The following is a 21,847-nucleotide window of genomic DNA, read 5'->3' on the forward strand; positions in this document are numbered from 1 at the left end:
CAGAGGGAAGCTGGGAATTGGGGTACCAGGGGGAGGTGGGAGTCCCAAGGCTACCCACGGCAGCAGGCAGGAGGAATCCAGGAGGTGAACGTGGTGTTTCCAGAGGCTCCCACCCAGGGCAGGATCCGGAGGTGCCAGCTGCAAGGAACCGAAGCTCCCCCCAGTGACAAGCAAGAACCTTCTCCAGGAACTCGTCCCCCCCACCACGACTTTTCCCACATCCCTAATTCCAGCACATCACCACCACTATGTTCCAGGTTCCTGACCAATTTATTCGTGGTCCTTTTAACAGTGAAAAGCTTGACCAAGAGACCAAGGTTTGGGCACACACCAAATCCAGGTAATTCCCCTTCTCTATTGCCCAGGTTGGATGGGGCTTGGAGGAACCTGGGCTAGTGGAAGGTGTCCCTACCCTTGGCAGTGTATGGCACTGGATGGCCTTTAAGGTCCCTTCCAACCCAACCATGCTGTGGTTCCACGATTCTCTCCTTCAGGAAAGCAAAGGGTAACTCACCAAAGAGCATCTGTTACTCACCTCCCCGGCCCCGCAGACCTGGCTGCCATCTCCAGCAAGAAGGAGGCTTGAGGAGGATCCTCCTCAGGGAAGCTGGGCTTGGTGCACCCGTGTCCCAGGGAAGCTGAGGCAGTGGTGAGGCCGCCCAAGGTGCCTTTGGGAAGGGAGCAGAGCTGGATGCAAGGAGCAGGAAGGGAGCAGAAAGGCACAGCTGCAGCCGGCAGAGGCCAGGCTCCGTCCCCAGCATCGCTCCTCAGGCGCTGGAAACAATGGCAGAGACACCGCAGCGACAGCAAACACACCCCTGCACCACCTGCCCCCTGGCACAGAGCCCCCCAAAACTCTTCCTCCTGCCCTCACAAAAGCCTCCTGCCACCTTCAGCCCCCCGTGAGGAGCTGCACCTCCCGCCTGCGCTGCGCTGGACGTGCTGAGAGAAGAGACCCAGAGCTTTCCAATGAGACAGGTATTTATTTAGTTCAAGCACTAAGGATTTGTTCTCTTGTTGTTGTTGGTTCATATTATCAAACAGAGCTGAGGTACCAGTGACATTCCAACATGAAGAAAAGGAACCTTTTTTCCCCCTTACACAATTTCTTCAACTACTTTTATCAAGACAAAACGTGAGGCATGGAATAGCTGCATGATGGACTGTACAACAAGCAAGCCAGAGCAGAGAGGAGAAAAGAAACAGAGCCGAGACCTTCACTCAAAAAAACCCGCACAAAAATCAGCATTAAAAACATCTGTTCCCATGGTTCCACTGGCCACGTCCACAGAGTAAAAGAAAATTTAAATCTAAAACCTGACAGGCGGATGGTGCAAAAAAAAAACAAAACAACAAAAGAAAAAACAGAAACCAAATAAAAATGAATCTGAAGAGCACGCTGCTCCTGTGCTCACCTTGGAAGTGTGCTTCCTCTGGAGAACTGGGACGAGGACAGGACTGAGCCCTGCGGTCACGTTAAGCACAGGCTATCGGCAAGGACACGCACTGAACGTACCTGGCTGTGCTGAGCAGCCCCAGGGGCCTTGTCTGTGCTCCTGCAGCCCCCCTGGCCGTGCTGAACATGGAGCTGTGGGAACGCTGCTCTCTAGACCTTTGTTTCCAGCGAGTTCTGGACAAACCTGCTCTCAGGTCTTCCAGGAAAAGCATCCAGGCTGCTGGTCTGTCACAGCCCCTATGGGCTAAGCCAGCTCCTTCAATCCAGTGCTTAAAGCTTGGGACTGTGGGAAGCAGAGGGGGCTGGTTCTATCAGAAGCAAGGAAAAATAATAAAGGATGTGCTTGTAGGGAACAGCCAAATGGGGACCAACAGAAGCTGCACAGAGAACCAAAGGAGAAAAAAGCAAACCAAAGCAAAGGAAAAAGCAGCAGGATGAAGCATTTCAGCACGGTTAAGAACAGTACAACAAAGGAAAAGCAGCCAGGTTTCCTTCCCACAGAGAGTTTCTTTTAAATAAAGAATGATCCTTTGTCACATATCATTGATGTTTATTTCAAGACATGCCACGTCAAAAAAATTCGCCTTTAATATTGCATTAGAAAAGCACTTTTACATCTCGTTCTGCCTTTAAGTTATTGTTGTGCAGAATTGCTAGAAACCCAGGGCAGGGCATGAGCCTGGCATTCACCTCAGGAATGAAGAATTCCAACTCTTTTATGCCCGCTTCCTGGGGAAAGTGGTGGTGAGGACGATTCCCTTCCTCTCCCCCAGGTGGTTATTTTAGATGGTAGAGAGAGGGGCAGAAGAGAACCAAGGAGGAGCCTGAATATTCCCTTGCAATTGTCCATTTAATTCACAATCGCAACACAGACTCGAGAATTCCTTCCTGCACTGTAACTCGGCCAGAGTCGCCCAGCAAACAATGTATTTACAATTGTGTTTATTAACTTACACAGCAACTTCACAATGACTAGTAAAGATTAAAAGGGTGCACTTCTAGTGTGTTCCATTCCGTGTTTCTCGGGTAGCTACATCTCGCAACATCAGCAAAGCTCTACACAGATTCCTCAGCCAAAGGAAAACAACAAAATCAGCACTGAAAGGAGTAAAAAAATCAAAGCCAAGAAATAAATATCAAAGGAAAAAGGGTTAATTGTGAGCCTAATTCCATAGAAAACTAAATTACTAATTATGTAACCAAACTATACAGCTCTAGAGAACCAAACTAAACCAACCTGGAAGACTGAACATAAAAAAAAAAAAAAAAAAAAAAAAAAGAGCTAAAAAATAAAGGCATAAATCTGCATAATCAGAAGTTGGTTTCCATCCTACTCAAGTCCCTCCCTTTCCATCTAAGATGTCTCAACTAGGATTCTGTAGGATCAAAGTAAACACCCCTTCCCCACTGACTTATGCCCACGCTCTGGAAAAGCGGGTGCCATTCCCCCTCTGCTGGGGCAGCCAGCTGCTCTTCCCTCTTTCTCCCAAATTTCCAAGGTTTCAATCGGCTTTGGCAGGTTTTAGTGCCAGTCCTGATTTCAGTATTTCCCCTAAAAAAACAAAGTAGCAAAATGCTTTCTCCTCCAAACAGCAGAACCATTAAGTTCCCATCTCTTGGGCAGTAATAATTCACTTCATTGGTGTTCTACTTAAAAAGGAAAAAAAAAAAAAAAGCTCTGAAAACTCAATTTGCACTCAAAACATTATTTCCCTGTTTCCTGCAAGTGTTTTGCTAATGCACATCCAACCTTCCCCCCCCAAATCCTCCAGAAGCCACTCATCCCTAAGAGCCCGTCCGTATTTCCCAACAATGCTTCCTTGGAAATGTGTCCCAGCTGCCTCGGCAAGAATTCCCAGCTCCAGCAGCCGGGAGTGTCAAACCCCTGCTAACGCCAGCCTGGGTCTGGACACCAGGCAGACTCGCTCTGCTCAACGCAATTAAGAGCTTGGGGTTAATTTCTGTTTAATTATCAAGGATAAGTATTTAACCCTTGGCATCTGCCGCCTCCCCCCGTGATTCCGCCTGCTGTCTAAGCATTCCCAGTTTCTGAGAGAAATCCAATGAGTCAGATTTGCAAGCCTTCTTCTGCACATCTCGTCTGGGTCCAATTCCAAACTTACTCAGTTGCCATCATTTCAAAGTGCAATACCATAACATATTAAAAAAGGAACAAATATTAAGAAATTGTACCTATTTTTTTGTTTGGATTTTTTTCTTTTTTTTGCTTTTGTTTTTTTTCTTTTTTTTTTTTAAAGTTATACCTAGAATACGGTGGAATATTTTGGCTTTTTTTTTTTTTCTTATAAATAATGAAGACACTGACATTTTGTTGGTGTGTGTGTGTGTGTGGGGTGTGCTTGTGAAGCTAAAGATCATCTCCACGAGACAGCCAGCGATGATGAACTGCGATACGTTATTACGGAAAGGGGAAGGTTCAAGCCAATATTCACACTGCAGTCAATGAAGAGGACAGGGAGGGAAAGCAGTGATGTTCTGGAGAAAGGTGGAAGCCACGTGGTATTAGCAGGAACAGCCTCCTTCACTGACAGGCTGCTCTTGAGGCTTTTCCAGTTTTATGTCAATCACTGGAAGGAGGAAGTTAAGGCAAACACATCTCCAGCTCAGCTTCCCTACCAAGAGCAGGAATTTGAATGGCATTTTCAGTGCTCACCACTGAAATGCTCAGAAAGACCAGCTCCAAACCGAAGGTTTCTCACCTGCCTCTCCTGCCCTGGCACCAGCACATTAAATTTGCAGCAGAAACGATGTCAGACCCCACTGCTTGTCTCTTCCCAGCAATTCCACTGATCTCTTGCTGTGGGAATTTAAGATGTGTGGATACACTGAAGGGTCTAATCACCGCCTCTGCAGAACCACAGAATCATTCAGGTTGGAAGAGCCTGCTGAGATCTTCAAGTCCACCTGCTTCCCCAGCACCGCCAAGGCCACCAGTATCTCATGTGCCCAAGTGCCACATGCCCACTTTAAATTTAACACACATTTAAATCCCTCTGGGACTGGGGGTTCCACCACTTCCTGGGCACCACTGCACATTGCTCTGGCCGTGCCATCCCGACCAATCCTTGCTCAACCTCTCCACTCCCTCCAGCAGCCAGCAAAGCCCTGCCACCAGCCTGAATTCCCCCTTCCAGTGACAGCTGATGTCCCACAAGGTCACTGCAGAGCTGGCTGCTCACAACCTGCCTGTGATAAGCGACTCCCTCTGCAGCACTCAAATTCCTGGCGGATGCCCTACAGCTACAGCCTCCCGGAGCCTTTCCCAGGAGGGAAAGCTTTGAATGCTAATCCCCGGCTCAGAGCTGTTCACCACAAGTCTCCAGTGTTCCCCTTATCAGAGAACACAGAGGCAAAGAGATCACACAGCTGGTACTTCCAGCTTATTCCTTTAGGGGGTTGAAGTTGCTTTTTAAAGAGGTTTGGAGAAAATAAACATGTAAATGGAGACAGAAGACCAGCAATTCATCTCCAATGTTTGGTCCATTTGACTGATTTAAAGCTTGAAGTGTGTTTAAGTTGGAGATGCTTGACATGAGCCTTGCCAGCTTAATCTCAGAGCATGAATGGGTCGAGATCCTTGAACCCTCCATGTTTTGCAGAAGTGGCCCTGTTAACCCTAATGCAGCTGCCTGGGAGAGGATCCTATCCATCCCTGCTATCTGCAGGCTGCAGAATGCCCAATTCCCAGTGCCCTAAATGCACTCCCATTTAGAAACTGGTGATCAAACTCTCTGCCACAGCCCCTGCACTCTACACCCCTCCAATGAATAAAGATTGTTGCTCATTAACCTTTTGGGACCTGCATAATGAAATGTTTCTTATCACTCAAGTCCCTGTCACACAAAACTTGTGCCTCAGCAACTGCAATCCCCAGCTTCCCAAATCCTTTTTCTCCCCATGCATCAGATACTCTCATAGAATTTTGGTGCCAGGCTTGTCCCACTCCCACAGTTCCTGGGACTTCCTTCCTCAAAGGCACAATTTCTCCCCTACTTACCAGCTCCATGATCCCTGCTACAAATAAAACCAACAACCCTGGAAAAGCTGCTATTCCAAGCACACCCACCTGGCCAGGTCAGTGATTCCAGTGTAGCCATACTGCTTTTCAAGCCTTTTCCATCCCTCATGCCACCTTGCTTTCCCTTGGCTGAGACCGATCCCATCAGTTGAGTTGTCTCCCTCCCTCCACAGAGATGCTGCCTGGGGTCCAGGCTGTGACAGGCTGCCCTGGGAGGTTATGGGACCTCCATCCTTGGAGATTTCCCAAGTTTCCCTGAATGTGACCTGGACAAACTGGCTCAGTTTGGGAGTCCTGCTTTGAGCAGGAGAGTCAGAAAAGGGGCCTTCAGAGGTCCCTTCCAGGACAGTTTTGTTTTGGATTCTGTCAGTCAGATCTGCAAGAGCCACAGGGGTTTTTGCTCAGACCTCTTTGCAGCTGTTTTCTCCCACCTTCCACACGTTCGAACACCAAGCAAAGAATCCTTCTGGATCACCACTCCTTCCCCTGCTGCCTCCACCCTCAACACCCCTGCTCCCAGCCTTCCAACCCACCAATCCTCCTTCCTCAGCTCGAAGGTTACTTGCCCTATTCCCCCTCTTTTTGGGATGTCCACGAGCTGAGCAGGGCCTGCAGCAGATTTTCCTGTCCAGGGGAACGCCTGGCACAGGCACAGAAAGGATACTGTCTTCTCTACTTTTGTCTTGTGTGCTTTCCATCCCAGGCAAGGCAGCTGCCACGCGTCGGAAAAGCTGCAAAGAACCACACAGGGAACAGATGAAAACAACGGCTCCCCCCGGATGAGACAGTTCAAACAATGATTCAACACATCCCCCAGCACTATTTACACTGCTCAGCTCCAAAATCCTGACACCAAATATAACCTTTATTCCTAGAAAAGGGCAGAGCACAGCTCTTGTTAGTGGAGATCAGGCAGCTGCGAGCAGCAAACCTCCTGCACTGTCTCTGTAAATAGGATGGGTGGGATCCACCATTCCACATCACACCTGCCATGGATGTCCATGGACCCCAACAACCTTCCCCATGGCAGGTGGGAATTTGATTTTCACACCTCCCCAGAGGATTACAGAGGAGCATGGACACACTGATGGAGGCAAACACACCATCCAGGAGCCTGTCACCACATCAGCTGAGCTGACACATGTGGAAGAGCATCAAAAAATGGGATGTATGGAATGGATTTCTTCCAAGCCTCACTTATCTGTGCCTCAGGCTCCTATGAAACAAAGGAACGTGCCCAAACCTAATCCTCATCTTTTGGTGCCCACTCCATGGTTATCCTATGTCCACATTCGGGGCACAAAGCACAGAACAAATGCAACCAAAGCCTCTCACTTAAACACCACCTCCAGTTTCCCAGCAAGGTCTGATCTCCAAACTCTCCTCCTCTTTGAAAGAGGCGAGATGAAATGGGACCAATTCCTTCTCCTGCATGTCCTACGTCTGCCCCTGAGGTTCAGACCTGTAATTCCCAGCACACAGCTTTTCCTCAGCCCTCTCTCTGGGTGAGGATCTTACAGATGTGCCCACTATTAATGCAGAAGTATTCCCCTGCATTCAGCTGCCTGTCCCCCCCTGCACAGGATGCTCTCCATCCATCACGTGTTCCCACTGCATCCCCGGAGCCACGCGGGAGTCCCGGATCGCGTGCTGCGGGTCTGACGTCAGGCCTGGCGTGTTGTGTTCCATTACTGCACGTTTTCCTGCCTCTCCTCAAATGACACAAAGCTAAACCACTTATTCCCAGTGACCCACTTTCCACAGAAAACCCAGCCAAGCCACTGCCAGCCTGTTTACATCAGGAATGTGGGTACAAGCCCCGCGGGTCCCTGCCCAAGGGCTTTCCCCGCTTCGGCTGCCAGTGTCCCATTGATGCTGCAGAGACAGCTGAGACGACTTTGTTGGCTTGAGAGCCCCCTCCAAGCTCACAATGAGCAAGCCCCCAGCTCTGTCTGGGATCTTTCTTGGCAGGAATCTGGCACACACTGAGCCAAGGACAAGTCTGAGAAGTCGGAACTTGATGTAACTCCCTAATTTCAGCCAATAATTCCAAAGTAAAAAAAGCTTAGTACACCACCCTCTGTGTTTCTGGGAACCTCTGCCATTAACCTGGACCTTCCAGCCTCCCTGAAAACCTCAGGGAAATCCTCATAGGCCAGCCAGAAAGTAACAAAATTCCAGATGCTAAACTCTACCTAAACCAACCAGCAGGAATGCCCACACAGAGGGAGGGTGAGGAATCTCTAAAAAATCCTCAGCTGATGGAACCAACTGGAATTCCTGCATTTAAACCACACTGCTGACAGAAAGGCTGTTTAAAATACAGTAATCCTTTCTTTACATTAAGACCAGGAATAAAATGATGCTTTTAGCAGTATTTCTCTCCTAAATTATCAGACTAAAAATATGAATTTGGCAACTAAGAAAAATCAACTTTATTTCTTATTAACCTTCTGCTTATCAGCCCCAGCATATGTGAATAAATCCAATTAGGGAAACTTCCTGATGGTTGGAAAGCAGCCTTCCCACAGGGCCCTCCAAGCTTCCTGGTGCTGTCAGCCCCGAGCCAGTGTGTGTCTGTACACACATGTACATGTTTAAATGTTTGTGTGGGTATAAAAACACAAGTATTGATGAGCATCCAGGACTTTTTTTCCCAAGGCGGGAGTTAAATGCAGCAGCTGAAAGACTAAAAGCCACACAAACTCTCTTTCAGAATTCAACTCTGCAATCTGCTTCCTGATAGAAACTCTGGAAAAAAGCCTCATCTCTCACCATCAGTTTCAAGTCATTTGCCAAACTGTGCCTTTTCTGCTACTCCAGCCAATAAATCCCAACAGATCAGGGTCACAAAAGACTGCAGGCACAAACCAGTGTTCAGCCACACTCCAGCAGCAATATGGAAAGGACAGGAGGATCACTGGCCAGATGGAAAAGCTGAGTAAGAAACCTGTTCCCCAGTGCAAGGCAAACAAAAATCTTTCCCTAATTCTTATTCTCTGCAACTCTGAGGATAATTCTTGCCCATCATATGGATAAGAATCAGAAGACAGGAGAAAAAGCCCAGCTCTGTGAGAACAGGGTTACAGAGGGGCTGTGCTCAGAGAGCTGCTGCCGTGAGAAAGTTCTTCTGCCAAAGACCACATTCATCTCTTCCAGGGCCAGTGTGGAGCGTGCCAGGTACTGCTGGAGGGAGGAACCCAAGGGCTCTCCCTCCCCTCTCTTTCTACAAGACAGCAAAATGAACCCTGACATATTCTGGGCATGAAATCCACGGACTAACAATAAGATTCCCTGAAATACAGACTGCTGAGACAGAGCAGGAATCTCAAAGTCTTTGAAAGCTTATTCAGGGCTGACAGAATGAATCAGAGACTACAATTCTCTGCATTAAAAGGAGCAAGCTATCTACTTCTCTTCTCCAGCTTAAGGCTCCCCTGGCAGTCAGTCTTTGCAGGATCCAAAAAGCAATCTTTTCCCCTCTGCTGCATCAGTTTAACCCCACACTAACACTACCACCACTTTTATTTCCTAATATCCACTCATTTTTCCTTCAAGACCGCCTGCCCAAAGCCAGAAGGACCTTGGGGACTGCAAACAGCTCCGCAGTCGCAGATCCAACAGCACTCAGCACTGAGGTGCCATCCTCAGAGCTCTCCCCTTTCCCATTCCACAGGGAATGGCAGAAAAAGCCTGGCAGCAGCACGGTCCCCTCTGCTGCTTTGCTGGTGGAAGATCCTGGCACTGGAATAGCTGCTGTTGGAAGTACAGAGCATCTCACCTGCTGGGTCCCAGCAAAAAGCCAGGCCCTCTGGATCTGCAGGACAGCTGCAGGGAGCACAGACCTGGAGGCAGTGCCCTTCCCTCTCATCCGTGCTTCCTTCCAGCAGAAAAGGATGAACCAGAAGCTAAAAGCAGCACCCAAGGACAAAAGTCCCCTGGATTCCCACTGATGAGGAGCATCTGGAAAAGTCACAGCCATTCCCTCCCCAAGCAGGACAAGAAATTCAGCTGTTTCTGGATGAAAATTCTGTATGAAAATTAACTTAGGCAGAGATTGTTCTGCAGGATCAGAATATATTGTGGAGAGAAGTTATCGGTTATGGGAAGGTCAAATTTGCATTCAGCTTATTAAGGATTTTACACAGGTTATGGGAAGGGGATCCATTCTGCAGTTGTACTTTCCCATTTCACTGGGAGAGAATTTATTGCTATGTTACTAAAATAAATTCACACAATTTAATAGAGAAGCTGCAAGGAAACAGGGAACTAAGTGGTGGTATTAAAAGTCTTATCCTTTGATAACTGCTTAAACAGCTACTTATTAAACTAATAAAAAATGAGAGTTACAAGTATTCTAGAATATAGAATAGCTTTGAAATCCTTAAGCATCCCAGTCCACACCTGCAACACATGGATCAAAACCTCTAGGAAAAATCCATTTTTAATTCTTTTTGAAAATCCACTCATGTCTTTGCACACCATCAAATCCTCAGGGCTCCAAGCTGGCCCTTAAAGCCACAACTCCCTCACAAGCTTGGCTAAAGAACCTCTGGAAATGTGGCAGGGCACAGAAACGACCTCAAGGAAAGAAGGAGTGTAGAGCTTCATCATCATCACCATCACTCCTCTCAGTGAGGCAACTGCTCTCAGTGCACACCCCCAGGTCTAAGCACTCATTAAGGACTGCAGCACAGAATCCAAACCTTAATTACAAGGCAGCCTCTGTTGTGGCAGGATAATTGGGGGACCCTGGAAGCCAACACGTCCATGGTGGGTAATGCAGTGAAACAGCTCTGAGTTAACACTGCTATAATTATCCCATTATATAGGGAATCATTTTGCTACTTAGAGACAAAGTCAAGGGACATTTTAATAGCAGACTCTTTAGTCCTGTCTAGAACATGAAGTGGTTTATAATCTTATTTTATTACTCCTGGTACCCTTCTGCATAGAAACCATTTGTGCAACTATATATATAATATATACATGGAATGTCATCCATAAATAAAGAATGGTTTGGGCTGGAAGGGACCTTAAAGCCACCCAGGGCCACCCCTGCCATGGGCAGAGACACTTTTCGCTGTCCCAGGCTGCTCTAAGCCCCATCCAGCCTGGCCTTGGACACTTCCAGGGATCCAGGGGCAGCCACAGCTGCTCTGGGCACCCTGTGCCAGGGCCTCACTATCCTCACAGTGAACAATTCCTTCCCAATATCCCATCCATCCCTGCCCTCTGGCAGTGGGAAGCCATTCCCTGTGTCCTGTCCCTCCAGGCCTTGTCCCCAGTCCCTCTCCAGCTCTTCTGGAGCCCCTTCAGGCCCTGCAAGGGGCTCTGAGCTCTCCCTGAAGCCTTCTCCTCTCCAGGTGAGCACCCCCAGCTCTCCCAGCCTGGCCCCAGAGCAGAGGGGCTCCAGCCCTGGAGCAGCTCCGGGGCCTCCTCTGGACTCTCTGCAGCAGCTCCAGCTCCTTCTCTTCCTGAGGGACAGGGAGCTAACACAGCATTCCATATGTGAATTCAGACACCCATGAATTTATGTCTTCTCCAGGTCTGAATTTAAAGAGCCACAGCTCATCTCGGGACATAAACCCTCATTTTCCTGCAGTCTCATCAGTTCAAAAGACCTTTCACTGCTTTCCCCAATTCAAAAGCAACTCATCATCTACTAGAAATAGTAGATGTTTTGCACATGGAGCTCTGGCTGTCCAGAAACATTTTCTGGCACTTCCAGTGCTTTCCAACAGAGTGGGAACAGCAGTTGCTCTGTCTCCCTGTGCACTGGAAGCATTCTGAGCCATCATGCTCCTCCTTCAGTGGTTCGTTCAGTGAAACGGAATCACAAACAGTCCTCAGACCTGTGCTTCCCCAACTTGGTGTCTCACTGTCAGTCTAAACAGCAAATCTGGATTATCAAAAACCCAGGAAGGTGTGATTCTGTACTCACAAAGCTTCTTCCATAACTCCTCTGTTATTTAAGGGGAAGGAAGTCCCAAATCATGTGATGCAAGGTCAGAGATCCTTCAGAACCTCAGCCAACAATTCAGTTCTGAGGTGTTGCTTGCTGCATGTGGACTACAATTTCCACTGGCTCCCTCTGCCAAGGCTTCCCAAGATCCACGGAAGTGCTCCTCCCACAAGGGTGTGTTAACAGCAGCCACTCACCTGTTTTACATTGTATCCTGCTTTTGCACTAGTTTCAATGAACATTACATTCAACTCTTTGGCTTTCCTTTCTCCTTCCTCAATGGACACTTGTCTGGGGAAGAAAACACTGAGTTAGGATAAAAAAAACCCAAACCTGGACAAATACCTTAATAATTAAGATTTATCACACCTTTAAAAAAAATCCCAAACCTCTAAGTGCTTTACCTGAAAGCACTGAAAGGTTTTTTTTCCTGCATGGAATGTACAGCTGCTGACAGGCATCATCACTTCACTTCCATGGCATACCTGGCTCCCAAAGCAGAACTCAGCATTCCAGCAGAACAGCCAAGTGTTCACCCCCAAATCCCTGTCCAGGAAGCTGTGCTTTTATGTCTGAACAATTAGCAATCACAGTCCAAAAATAATCATCAAAACCAAACGGTTTTAACTCCAGGTGTAACCATTGCATATGGGAGGAATTCTGTCCCACTTTTCCCTGGATATGTGTTCCACCCATTAAGCAGAACATTATCAAAAACAAATATTTGAAACCAGTTTATTCATTCACTGGTGTGAGCTGTAGGCAACAATCCCTTCTCTCCTGACATCTGTACAAGTTGGTGATGGTTTTTCAACTCATTCACAGCACTGTGATGGAAGTATGGCTTAGCCAAAAGAAAGAGGGTTTAAAATTGAAATTTCTCTAGTCACAGCCACCTCCAGAAAAAAAATACATTTAAATATACTCCTTAAAATAAGAGTTATCAGCAGCAGAGTAAGAAAAGCATCTGAAAGCTGGATTATTCCTCCATACCTCTTATCTGCTAGATCTGTTTTATTTCCCACCAGCATGATGATGACATCGCTGCCCCGTTCCGTTCTGACATCATCGATCCACTTTGTGGTTTGCTGGAAGGAGTTTACATCTATCAGAGAACAGTGGAGAGGGTTATCATTGCAGGTGTCCCTCACAGCTCACCAGGAAATACATCTGGACTCGGAAAGAAAAGCTTCATATTCTGTGGAGTCGGCGGAAGAGGGTGATGAAGAATCAGCGAGTGAAACCCTGAATCTCCCCCACTAAAGGACACGGATGCTCTGGCATTAATTTCAGAAGGGCAAGTGCTTCATTCATTACAGGTGGGTTCAAAGCCACGGAGGGAACTGAGTCCATCTAGAACTTGGTTTTGACAGCACCTAAAATGAAAAGTCTTATCACTGTGTTTCGGCTCCTTATTTTTTAGTTCAGCGTATTTTCTATAGGGAGCGGGGATTAATTTTTCTGCTCTACACTGCTCATGGCTTGTGCACCTACAGAGGTTCCTGCAGTTCCACTGCTGCTCAGAATCCTCAATCCCAGCGTTTTGTACGCTTGAATCAATCACTTTATTTTCTCTAGGGAATCCCAGGGTTATGCAACACAGCAGCAACTCCCGTGGCACTGAACACTTGCCTTCAAAACGATTTCTAAATCTTTGCATAACACCAGAAGCAGAAATTTAACCTCTTCACAGGCATTTAATGCTACATCCTTAAAAGCTGCAAGGTAAGAATTCCAGACTGTGGGGTGCTTGAGAAGTTGCATCCCAAAGGGAAAAAGGAGTTGGAGGGAAGCTGCCACAGAGCTCAGCATTTGCCAGTTAGTGACACAAAGAGCATCTGAGCAGCCAAAGCAGTTCCAGTACTTAAAAAGGGGGGGGGCTCTGCAGCAGTTCTTGAAAAGTATTGATTTTTTTTTTTTTTTTAATGGCTTCTACTGCAAAGTAATATATTGTGTGCTAGACAGCCAAGACTTGATCACTTGCCAGTTTTAATTCTCCTCACTGCTTGCCAATATTGAATTTGCTGGGTCAGGAAAATATTCAGAGTTCACAGCTAACCTATAATTTTAGCTCAAAGGAAAGTGCCATTTTTAACAATTAGATCTTTTCCAGGTAAAGCCTCTATTCCTGGCTGTAATCTTCTAGTACATATAAATCAAAGGACAAGAACTTAAGCATTTGTGTAGAATTAGGCCATTGTTCTGAGTCAGTTCTGGTTTAGAACTGAAATTGTCTGAAGGTTTAGTTCCCCTAAAATAGAATTTCTGCTCTTTGTCAATGCAGGAACCGGTAAGTTAAGGGGTGTCTGGACTGAGGGGAGGGACAGAAGGAGCAGGGCTGAAGAAGCACTAATATTTTAGTTGACAAAAATGTACATACCTTAGTAAGAAATGAAAGAGCAATTGTTAAAGGGTAAGGGCTTAGTGGTAAGTTTTACATCTTGCAGCATGTGAGAGTGGCTGATTCCAAGGAAAATGTGATGTTAATGCGTTCTCCCCGCCAGCCCGTGCCCAGATTTCATTTGGTGGGGGAGGGTGAATGAAGTGGAGCAAGCTACAAAAGTCTCCAAATTGAGAATTCAGATACCAATGGACACGAGGACCGAAAGTCACAGGTGAGGTTATGACCAAAAGGCAGATGGAAGAGTGCAACGAGAGCAGGCAGGACTGGAGGACTGGAGAAAATGGGGTAGGGAAGGGTTAAAAAGGCGTTTGTGAGACATTTTATACATTACAACAGCAGCAACCACGGGGCTTGTGTAAGACAAGCAAAGAAACCACGTTTTTGTCATGCCAGGATGAAGCCCAAGCAGATGACGTGAGAGGACATGCAAAGCTAAGCTAGAGGATGAAAAGGGCAGAGTATTAGAAATGCAGAATTCCCCCCACTCACTTGTGATATCATAAACAACAACTGCAACAGTGGAGTCACGAATGTAGCTAGGAATCAAGCTCCTGAACCGCTCTTGACCTGCTGTGTCCCATAATTGCAACCGTACCTAACAAAATCAGTCAAACAAGCAAGAAAAATAAGAAAAAAGGTCAAACCCAGTGCAAAATACCTACTTGTGATATCGTAAACTACTACAGCAGCAGCAGAGTCACGGATGTAACTGGGAATGAGGCTACGGAAACGTTCCTGACCCGCAGTATCCCACAGCTGCAACCTGATCTGTGGGTGGGAGAAAATTAAAAAAGCCAAACTGCCACTAAAAAGAAAAGAGTAAAGAAATGTTTTACTTTTTTCCAAAAAAGCTAAATAAAAAGGATAAACTCATGCAGGAGGTGCCTGGGGACTGGGAGCAGCAGGACACTGTCTCCTTACAGCAATCTCTCCCCAGGGGTAATAGCCAGACTGCGGGGGGGGGTGCAGCTTCCCAAAAAATGCTTCCCTTCCAAAAGGGGAGGAGTGGAATGGCTCAGCTTCCAAACTCAGAGGACCAACATGAAAGCTACAGCTGAAGTGTTGGAATCATCATCCCTGGAAATGATCAGAAGTGTGTGGATGTGGCACTTGGGGACGTGGCTTAGTGGTGGCTTTGGCAGTGCTGGGGAATGGTTGGCCTTGATCTTGGAGGGCTTTTCCAGCCTCTGTGATTCTGTGAAATGTTCACCTGCAGTTCTCCCTACACGAGAGATTCATGCTCTGCTCTCCTTCCTCAGGACTCACACAGGCAACCTCCAGCAGCATGAAGGATGGTTGCTGGTGGAAAAACTGGGAAAGCTACTCATGTCAAGCTTTTTGAGGATAAAATGCTCGTTGTAACGCTAAACTGCAAAGTAACATGCACAGAGAGGCTGAACAGCTCTTACCAGCAAGGTTCTGGAAGAAAAGGTAAGACACACTAAAAGCAACGTTTATGGCAAGGTGTGCAAGAGCCAGTTTGGCCACGGAAAGCACATTTCATCCCTCATGCTCTTTCCATGCAATCCCATTTATTGGGGGTTTATCCAACCCCACTTACTGGGAGTTTATCCAGTACCACAAGCTTCTGCAGCACTGCAGTTTTGATTCTGTAAATAGCTCAACTGAGGCTAAATTTCTTAATTAAGAATCTGAGCTCATTTGAAACCACAGCTTTGCTTGCACAGAGGAGTGATTTCATTTGATGAGCTAAAACTGCACCAAGCAAGGAAACGAGTCTCATTTGTGAACTCATCAGGGGCCACCTTCTTTTTAAACAAGGAGCATTAAGAAGATGGAGCCAGCTATTAACTGGCCACATCTGGCAATTTGTGTTTTACCTTTCTGTCTTGTGGCATCAAAAGCTGAAGGGGTTAAGCATGGTTCCCCTTTCTCCAGATTCCCACCATCATTCACCCCTCAAATTATCTGTACCACCTCTCCCTTTATGGAGGATGACACTAAAGCACCTTGTGCCACTCCCAAACTGCACCTGAGAGCCCTGCACACATGAACCAAATGATAATTTCCCATCCCCACTGCTGTGTCTCCACAGCACTTGTCAGCCTGGAAGCAGCTGGGCGATGAAGGCTCAGCCTGTGCTTCTGAGTGATCTCAGAAGTGTGGGCTGCACAAAACCAGATGCTGGTCCTCATTCCTACTGTTCACAGAGAGAAGCAACAAAATCTTACTCACTGTTCGATCCTCCAAGTACATGGTTTTCGATAAGAAGTCAATGCCAATTGTTGCCTGTAAAGAGATGAGAAAATCAAGAGCTCTTAAAAAAATGTCAGAACACCTGCAGTGGTTTTCAGGGGAGCAGCAGCAGCTGCAAGAAAAACAGGTTGGGTTTCTAGTTTTTAAGATATAGCTCAATCCAATAGGCAATTTGTTTATATCCACGACTAGAACAATTCCTTAAAGCACAAAAGGTTTGAAGCTTGACTTCAGTTCATGCATATTGACAGTTTAATCCACACATTTATTTGGGTAGCAGCAGGGATTTTTGCATGTGACAAATGGGTGTTCCCCAGGTCAACCAGGATATGTAGGCACACTGTCTTCTTCCCAACTGCCAAATATCTCCGTGGATCTTCACTTTTCCAGGCAGATTAAGGCAGACATCTACATGATCCCTAACAACCACTAAAGCTTGGTTCATCCTAAAGCAGCACCCAAACTTCCTGACACTAGTGGAAGCTTCCTGGAGAACATCTAAATGGCAGTGGGAAGCCATTCTCTCTGTCCTGTCCCTCTATCCCTTGTCCCAAGTCCCTCTCCAGCTCTTCTGCAGCCCCTTTAGGCACTGGAGAGGGCTCTGAGCTCTCCCTGGAGCCTTCTCCTCTCCCAGCCTGTCCTACCACAACACAGGGAAGCAGCAGCATCAAGGACTGGATTCCAGCACACTCTTTATACCAGACTTTTACTAAAATAGATCTTCTATGATATGACATGTGACACGTGAGGCCACAGCACAAAGGAAATCATTCCCAGCATGTCCATGGAGGGGAATCACTCCTTGTAAAATAAATCCCTCCAACCACAAGGTTTTATTGCAGGTGTTTGGGTTTCTAACACAGTACAGCAAGTTCTTACTGATAAGACAGAGGGACACGGCTGAATTCCTCTCATCCAGCAGTGAGCAAAAGGAATCCAATGCACCGCACGGATTTTATTAAATGGCAGCTTGCTATTTTTAACAGCTGAACATAAAAACCCCCTGTTCAAATGATAGGTTTCAGAAAAATATGCATTCAAAAGCTGCCAGAAACGTCCAGAACAAGCAAATTGTCCCTGAACTCACCTCCCGCTCCAGTTACCCATGATCAGGGTATGATGTGCATTGGCATCGAATACTGGGCTCTCAGGGGTCTCTAGGTGATCCTGGTATCCAAAAATGCCTGTTTTGGGTTGACACCAACAGGCAGTGTGATTTTGGCCAAATTCCTGGAGCTTTTGTGACTGATTCCTTCTTCCAGCTACAGCACAGTAGGAGGTATGGCCCCACCTCAGTCACAACTCCAGGAAAATCAAGGGGTTTGGATGAATGGCTCTGACCCAAATCCATTAACACCCAAACTGGGCAGGCAGCACTGATGCCTAAATCCAAGTCATCTTGGAAGCCCTTAGGATTTCTCACTGTTGTAAGTGCCACTGACTGATTTTGCAATCATTTAATTTATTACATCAGACCACCTTTCCGTGGTGACACCCCTATTATCCTATAGCACACAGGCTCAAACCTCCTCAAGGAAGAACCAGGACACAAACTCCATGAGGAAAAGGAGCAGTCCTAAAAGAAAAACAGTGTGGGGAGAAAAAAAAATCCCAGCTTAAATAAAAGAACTGCCTTCAATGTCCATGTAATTACAGTGGGAGGAATCTGCAAGGATGTTTGCTGCCTCGGGAGCAGTGACGTGTGCTCCAGCCCTCCCACACCATGGAAGCGTGGCTCTTCCCACAGTTCAGGGAGAACTTCCCAGCTCGTTTTTCCTAGCAGCAGCAAGCAGGAATTGCTAAAGGAGGCAGGAGGGGAATCTCTCAATTCATTGAGATCCTTGGGTAGACACTGAGGAACAGGAGAACCACAACGTTTTCCCTTTTTATTTTTTCTATTACCTCCTCCTCCCACCTCATAAAAAAACCTTCCCAGGCACCAGGGAACACATTTTTCTCAGTTTTGTGTATCCAAAACATCACCAGCTGCAACCAAGTCATGAAACATGCTCTGCTTGGAGGAGACACACTTCATGAAACTGAAGTACTTTTATATCTCTCCACATTTTGAGCTCATGCTAAATTCTGGGAGTGGGCAACACTGACTATTCTCCTAGACTACACAGTGCTAATTTGTAAAATTGCTTTCTAATTATCCTAAATTTTCCTTTTTTTTTTTTACATTTTGTATTATTTTCTAGCTTGTGTCAACTTGTTGTTTAAAAGAGCTGAGTACCTGTTATGTTATCCACACACAGGGACTGGACCTGTGATGGTCTGGTAAAAAATGGCAGGGAAAAAAAAAAATCTCTTATTCCCTGGCTGTGCCTTGGGTATTCCTTTAGAACCACAGCTCATCCTGCTGCAAGCAGCAGGTAAACTCCTCGAGCAAAATCCAACCCAGAAGTGCCACTCTGGCAGGTGATTAAAATAAAGATTTTACAACTGGGAATTCTATGGTCAGTGCCCTGACTCTAATGGAATGACTTTTCCTGCAATGGAAGACATGGCAGCAGAGGAGTCTTACACAAGACAAAAATATGGGTTAATTTACCTGGTAGGTGTTGTCAAAGCTGTCATACATGAACCTGGTGATCAAGGAAGTCTTCCCCACTAAAAGAAGGAAAAAAAACAACCAAGGATTCAAGAACCAATTTCAGAGCAAGTTTTAAGCAAATTATTTTAAAATGGTTTGTTGTGTCCAACATATCCATCTTGAGCACTTAAACTTCCTGCAAGGACAAGAACAGTTCTTTGACTTTACAATTGCAAAGTCTTTTTTTTTTCCTTTTTTTTTCCTGTATCATTCCCAAGCATCAGTTTTACTCTTAAATATTTGTGATTTGAGGTGAAAATTAATTTCATTGCTCTGTTTTCTACCAACAGTAGAAATTTCATTCAGTAATTTTAGTTGAACTGAATTAATTTAACAGCCCCTATAACCAATTATTAGCAACAAAAAGCTCTTCTCACTCATAAAATATGTGACTTACTTTCAGACCCCATCATCCTCACAACATTTATTTTATACTCCTGTAAGACCAACAACACAGCAGAGCTGGGCCAAAGCCTAACTCATAATTTACAGGCTTTTTCCTTCTCCTACATCCTCACCTGGAGGGATCAGCAAGATACACAGGAACTGGAACATCTCCAGCTGCCTCATTTTGATGTGCATAAATCCTCTTAATTGTAGGCCAGTTCCATTTAGCCCTGAAGTTACTCAGGGCTGCATCATCACCTCCCAGTGTTTTTTCCCAGTTCCTTGCAGCTGGAATTTGCCATCTCCCAGTGGCAGAGGAGAGGAGTTGTGTGACTTGCGCTGGACACCAAACATTGCATGTGCAGATGAAAGGTAAGAAAGAGAGCTTGGGGCAGAACTTGTGTTCTCCAAGCAGTATTCCAAGGATTTTAGTTCTTTACTAGGTGACCCTCCAGTGAACACAGATTAAGGCAAGATTAAGGTCCCTTCCACCTCAAACCATTCTGTGATTTCTGGGGTGAGTTTTGGGGTTTTTGTTTGCTTGTTTTAGATCTTAATGTAAGAGTGTCACCAAAATCTCCAGTATCCCAATCAAGCAGCATTTTCATCTTCAGTTATGTCTGAGAAAGGGCTAAACAAACAGGAACCCAGCAGACAGCCTCAGAGAGATGAGATTTTCCCACGTCAAAATCTGAATTCCCATGTGAATTTCTAACATATTCTGCTCTGGAAGCAGAATCAGGTTTCCCACAAAGTTAAAAAGCTGCCTTCATAAAGGTAGAGCAAATATTCCTTTCACTGAGTAGGTTTTCAGAAGCAGCACATCCCAGATGGGAAAAATTCCTGAACCGCTTACTCAGATTTGTCCCATGGATGTGCTGAACAGCTCGAGCTGGTGAAGGACAAACAGCCACGAGCTGCTGTGAGGGGAGAAGGGATTCATTCCAGACCTAGTGCCAATCCTCAGGAGACACAGACAAGCAAACCCAATCCCTTCCGCTGCAGCACAGGCTGAATCCCGGGAATTGATTTGCAGCATCACAAACAAGCTGGTTTTCCTCACGTGGTCACTGATGCAAACAGCCACATTTAAGTCTTCACAGATCCAGTCTCACCCAGGAAATTATTTGCTTTGGTAACTCACGACCCCTGAAGGACAATGAAGTGTTCCAGAAATTTTTTCCCTTCTGAGTGACATGTCTTGGACAGGATTTGTCCACAAATCATAAAATATGAAAATATTCTGTTTATTCCTGGAACCTCCCTACCCTACCCTCACTTGTTTCACAAAAAGAAGGAAAAATAAGGTGCTGCTTAGCTCGTTTATATTTAAATATCTGCTTCAACTAGTATTTGGAGACAGCATCCTAATGGACTTAGTTCCAAGACATTTCTTCTCTGAAAAGACCCAGGTTTATGTTGACAGGCACCAGATCAAGATGGTATTAACACCAAATGCTCACAGTTTTAATTCCATGAATACTGAGGCACTGCCATTCCTCCTTTTAAAAAACCCAAACTGACTCCTTTTAGAAATCCTGGCAGGAATGAAAGCCCACAGCTCCCACTGTATCTCTAATTTCTATTCCGCCTTGCTGGCCGTATGTTTCTCCAATTCTCAGGAGGCATTAATTTGGGAGTGATTGCAAGCAAGGGAGAGGACAGATTCAGAATTCAAATTCATCTTGGAAAATGCCAAAATGACCTCAGGAGGCAAATGAAGCTCAGCAGGGAGAAGCAGAACAAGGTAATACATGAAGACAAGAACATCCAGCTGCTTAAAATCCAGATGGGAAACAACTGGATAAGTAATCCAGGGGTTATAGCCCAAGGAAGAGATAAGACACTCAAGACTTCAGCTTTGTTTCATTAAGATGTTGGTTTGGGTTTTTTTTTTAATCTAGTGAGTTAATTTAATCTCTTGGAAAAATTTCCACACACAAGTACATCCAGGGCAGCATTAGTCAGCAGTGCAATATCCTTTAGGCCAAAATATTCCTGGTATGCTGCTGGAACAACTCCAAGAAAAAGGTCAACATCACATCCTTGGAGGGACAGAGGTGGGGGAGGAAATGCTGCGAATGGGGTTTGACTGGACACACTGGCAGCTCAGGGAAAGTCTCAAACAATTCAGGAGCTGAGAAGGAACTTTTTGGCAAAAAAAAACAGGCAGCTTGTGGAGTTCAAAGCAAGCAGCTGAAAGGTGAGGGACAGAAGTGACTTACTGCTCAGGAAAAGCTGTCTCAAGCCACTTTGCCCTCTGTAGATCAAGGTCTAACAGCTAAAAGCTAAGTCCAACCACAATCTGAGCAGGAAGGGCACAGAACTGGGAAACTGAGGCAATTAAACTTCAAAATAACTTATTCAGCTGGGCAGTGGATTCTCCTCCCTTCCTTGGCATGCAGAGTTGTCAGATGTCATTCCACTCTAGGAATTTACACCCAAGGCATCCAAGAATCTTTTGAAAAGGAGGGAAGCCAAGTAAATAAGTGATAAACCAAAGAAACCATTTGCTTCAACACCGAACCTGAAGGCCAGCTCTGAACATTTTTCTGTCATTCAGAGGCTGAACGATGGATTCATCAGAGAAGTTCTTGGCTCCCTCCAACTTTCCATCCAACAAAAGCTCCACATCAATCAGCTCCTAATCAAACAGTTGTGCCTCAGACACCATTGCTTAAGTGATTGCTGTGACTATAAAATTCTATAAGGTTTTGGGTTGGAAAGGACCTTGAAGATGAGCTCATTCCAGCTCCCTGCATGGCAGGGACACCTCCCACTAT

At 46.0% G+C, this 21,847-nt stretch overlaps 1 protein-coding gene across 2 annotated transcripts in view; it reads right to left on the reverse strand.

Annotated features, from left to right (window-relative positions):
* Positions 1-963: 963 nt before the first annotated feature.
* The window catches only part of RAB6A (RAB6A, member RAS oncogene family), a 42,576-nt gene continuing 21,692 nt past the window's right edge, over positions 964-21,847 (reverse strand). Inside the window, exons 2-8 of one of the 2 annotated variants that reach the window (XM_005524078.3) lie at positions 18,636-18,694; positions 16,061-16,114; positions 14,354-14,459; positions 12,454-12,565; positions 11,658-11,751; positions 6,160-6,226; positions 964-4,044 (exon numbers count right to left, since the gene is read on the reverse strand). In XM_005524078.3, coding sequence (XP_005524135.1) covers positions 3,980-4,044; positions 6,160-6,226; positions 11,658-11,751; positions 12,454-12,565; positions 14,354-14,459; positions 16,061-16,114; positions 18,636-18,694 — 557 coding nt within the window. In that variant the 3' untranslated portion in view covers positions 964-3,979. Of the gene's footprint in view, positions 4,045-6,159; positions 6,227-11,657; positions 11,752-12,453; positions 12,566-14,353; positions 14,460-14,526; positions 14,633-16,060; positions 16,115-18,635; positions 18,695-21,847 lie in introns of both variants that reach the window. The other variant, XM_005524077.3, reaches the window with a different exon arrangement.

This window comes from Pseudopodoces humilis, chromosome 2 (genome assembly GCF_049639895.1).
Source record: "Pseudopodoces humilis isolate 2021_Gansu_Grassland_sample_001 chromosome 2, ASM4963989v1, whole genome shotgun sequence".
In the NCBI taxonomy this organism is placed as follows: Eukaryota; Metazoa; Chordata; class Aves; order Passeriformes; family Paridae; genus Pseudopodoces; species Pseudopodoces humilis.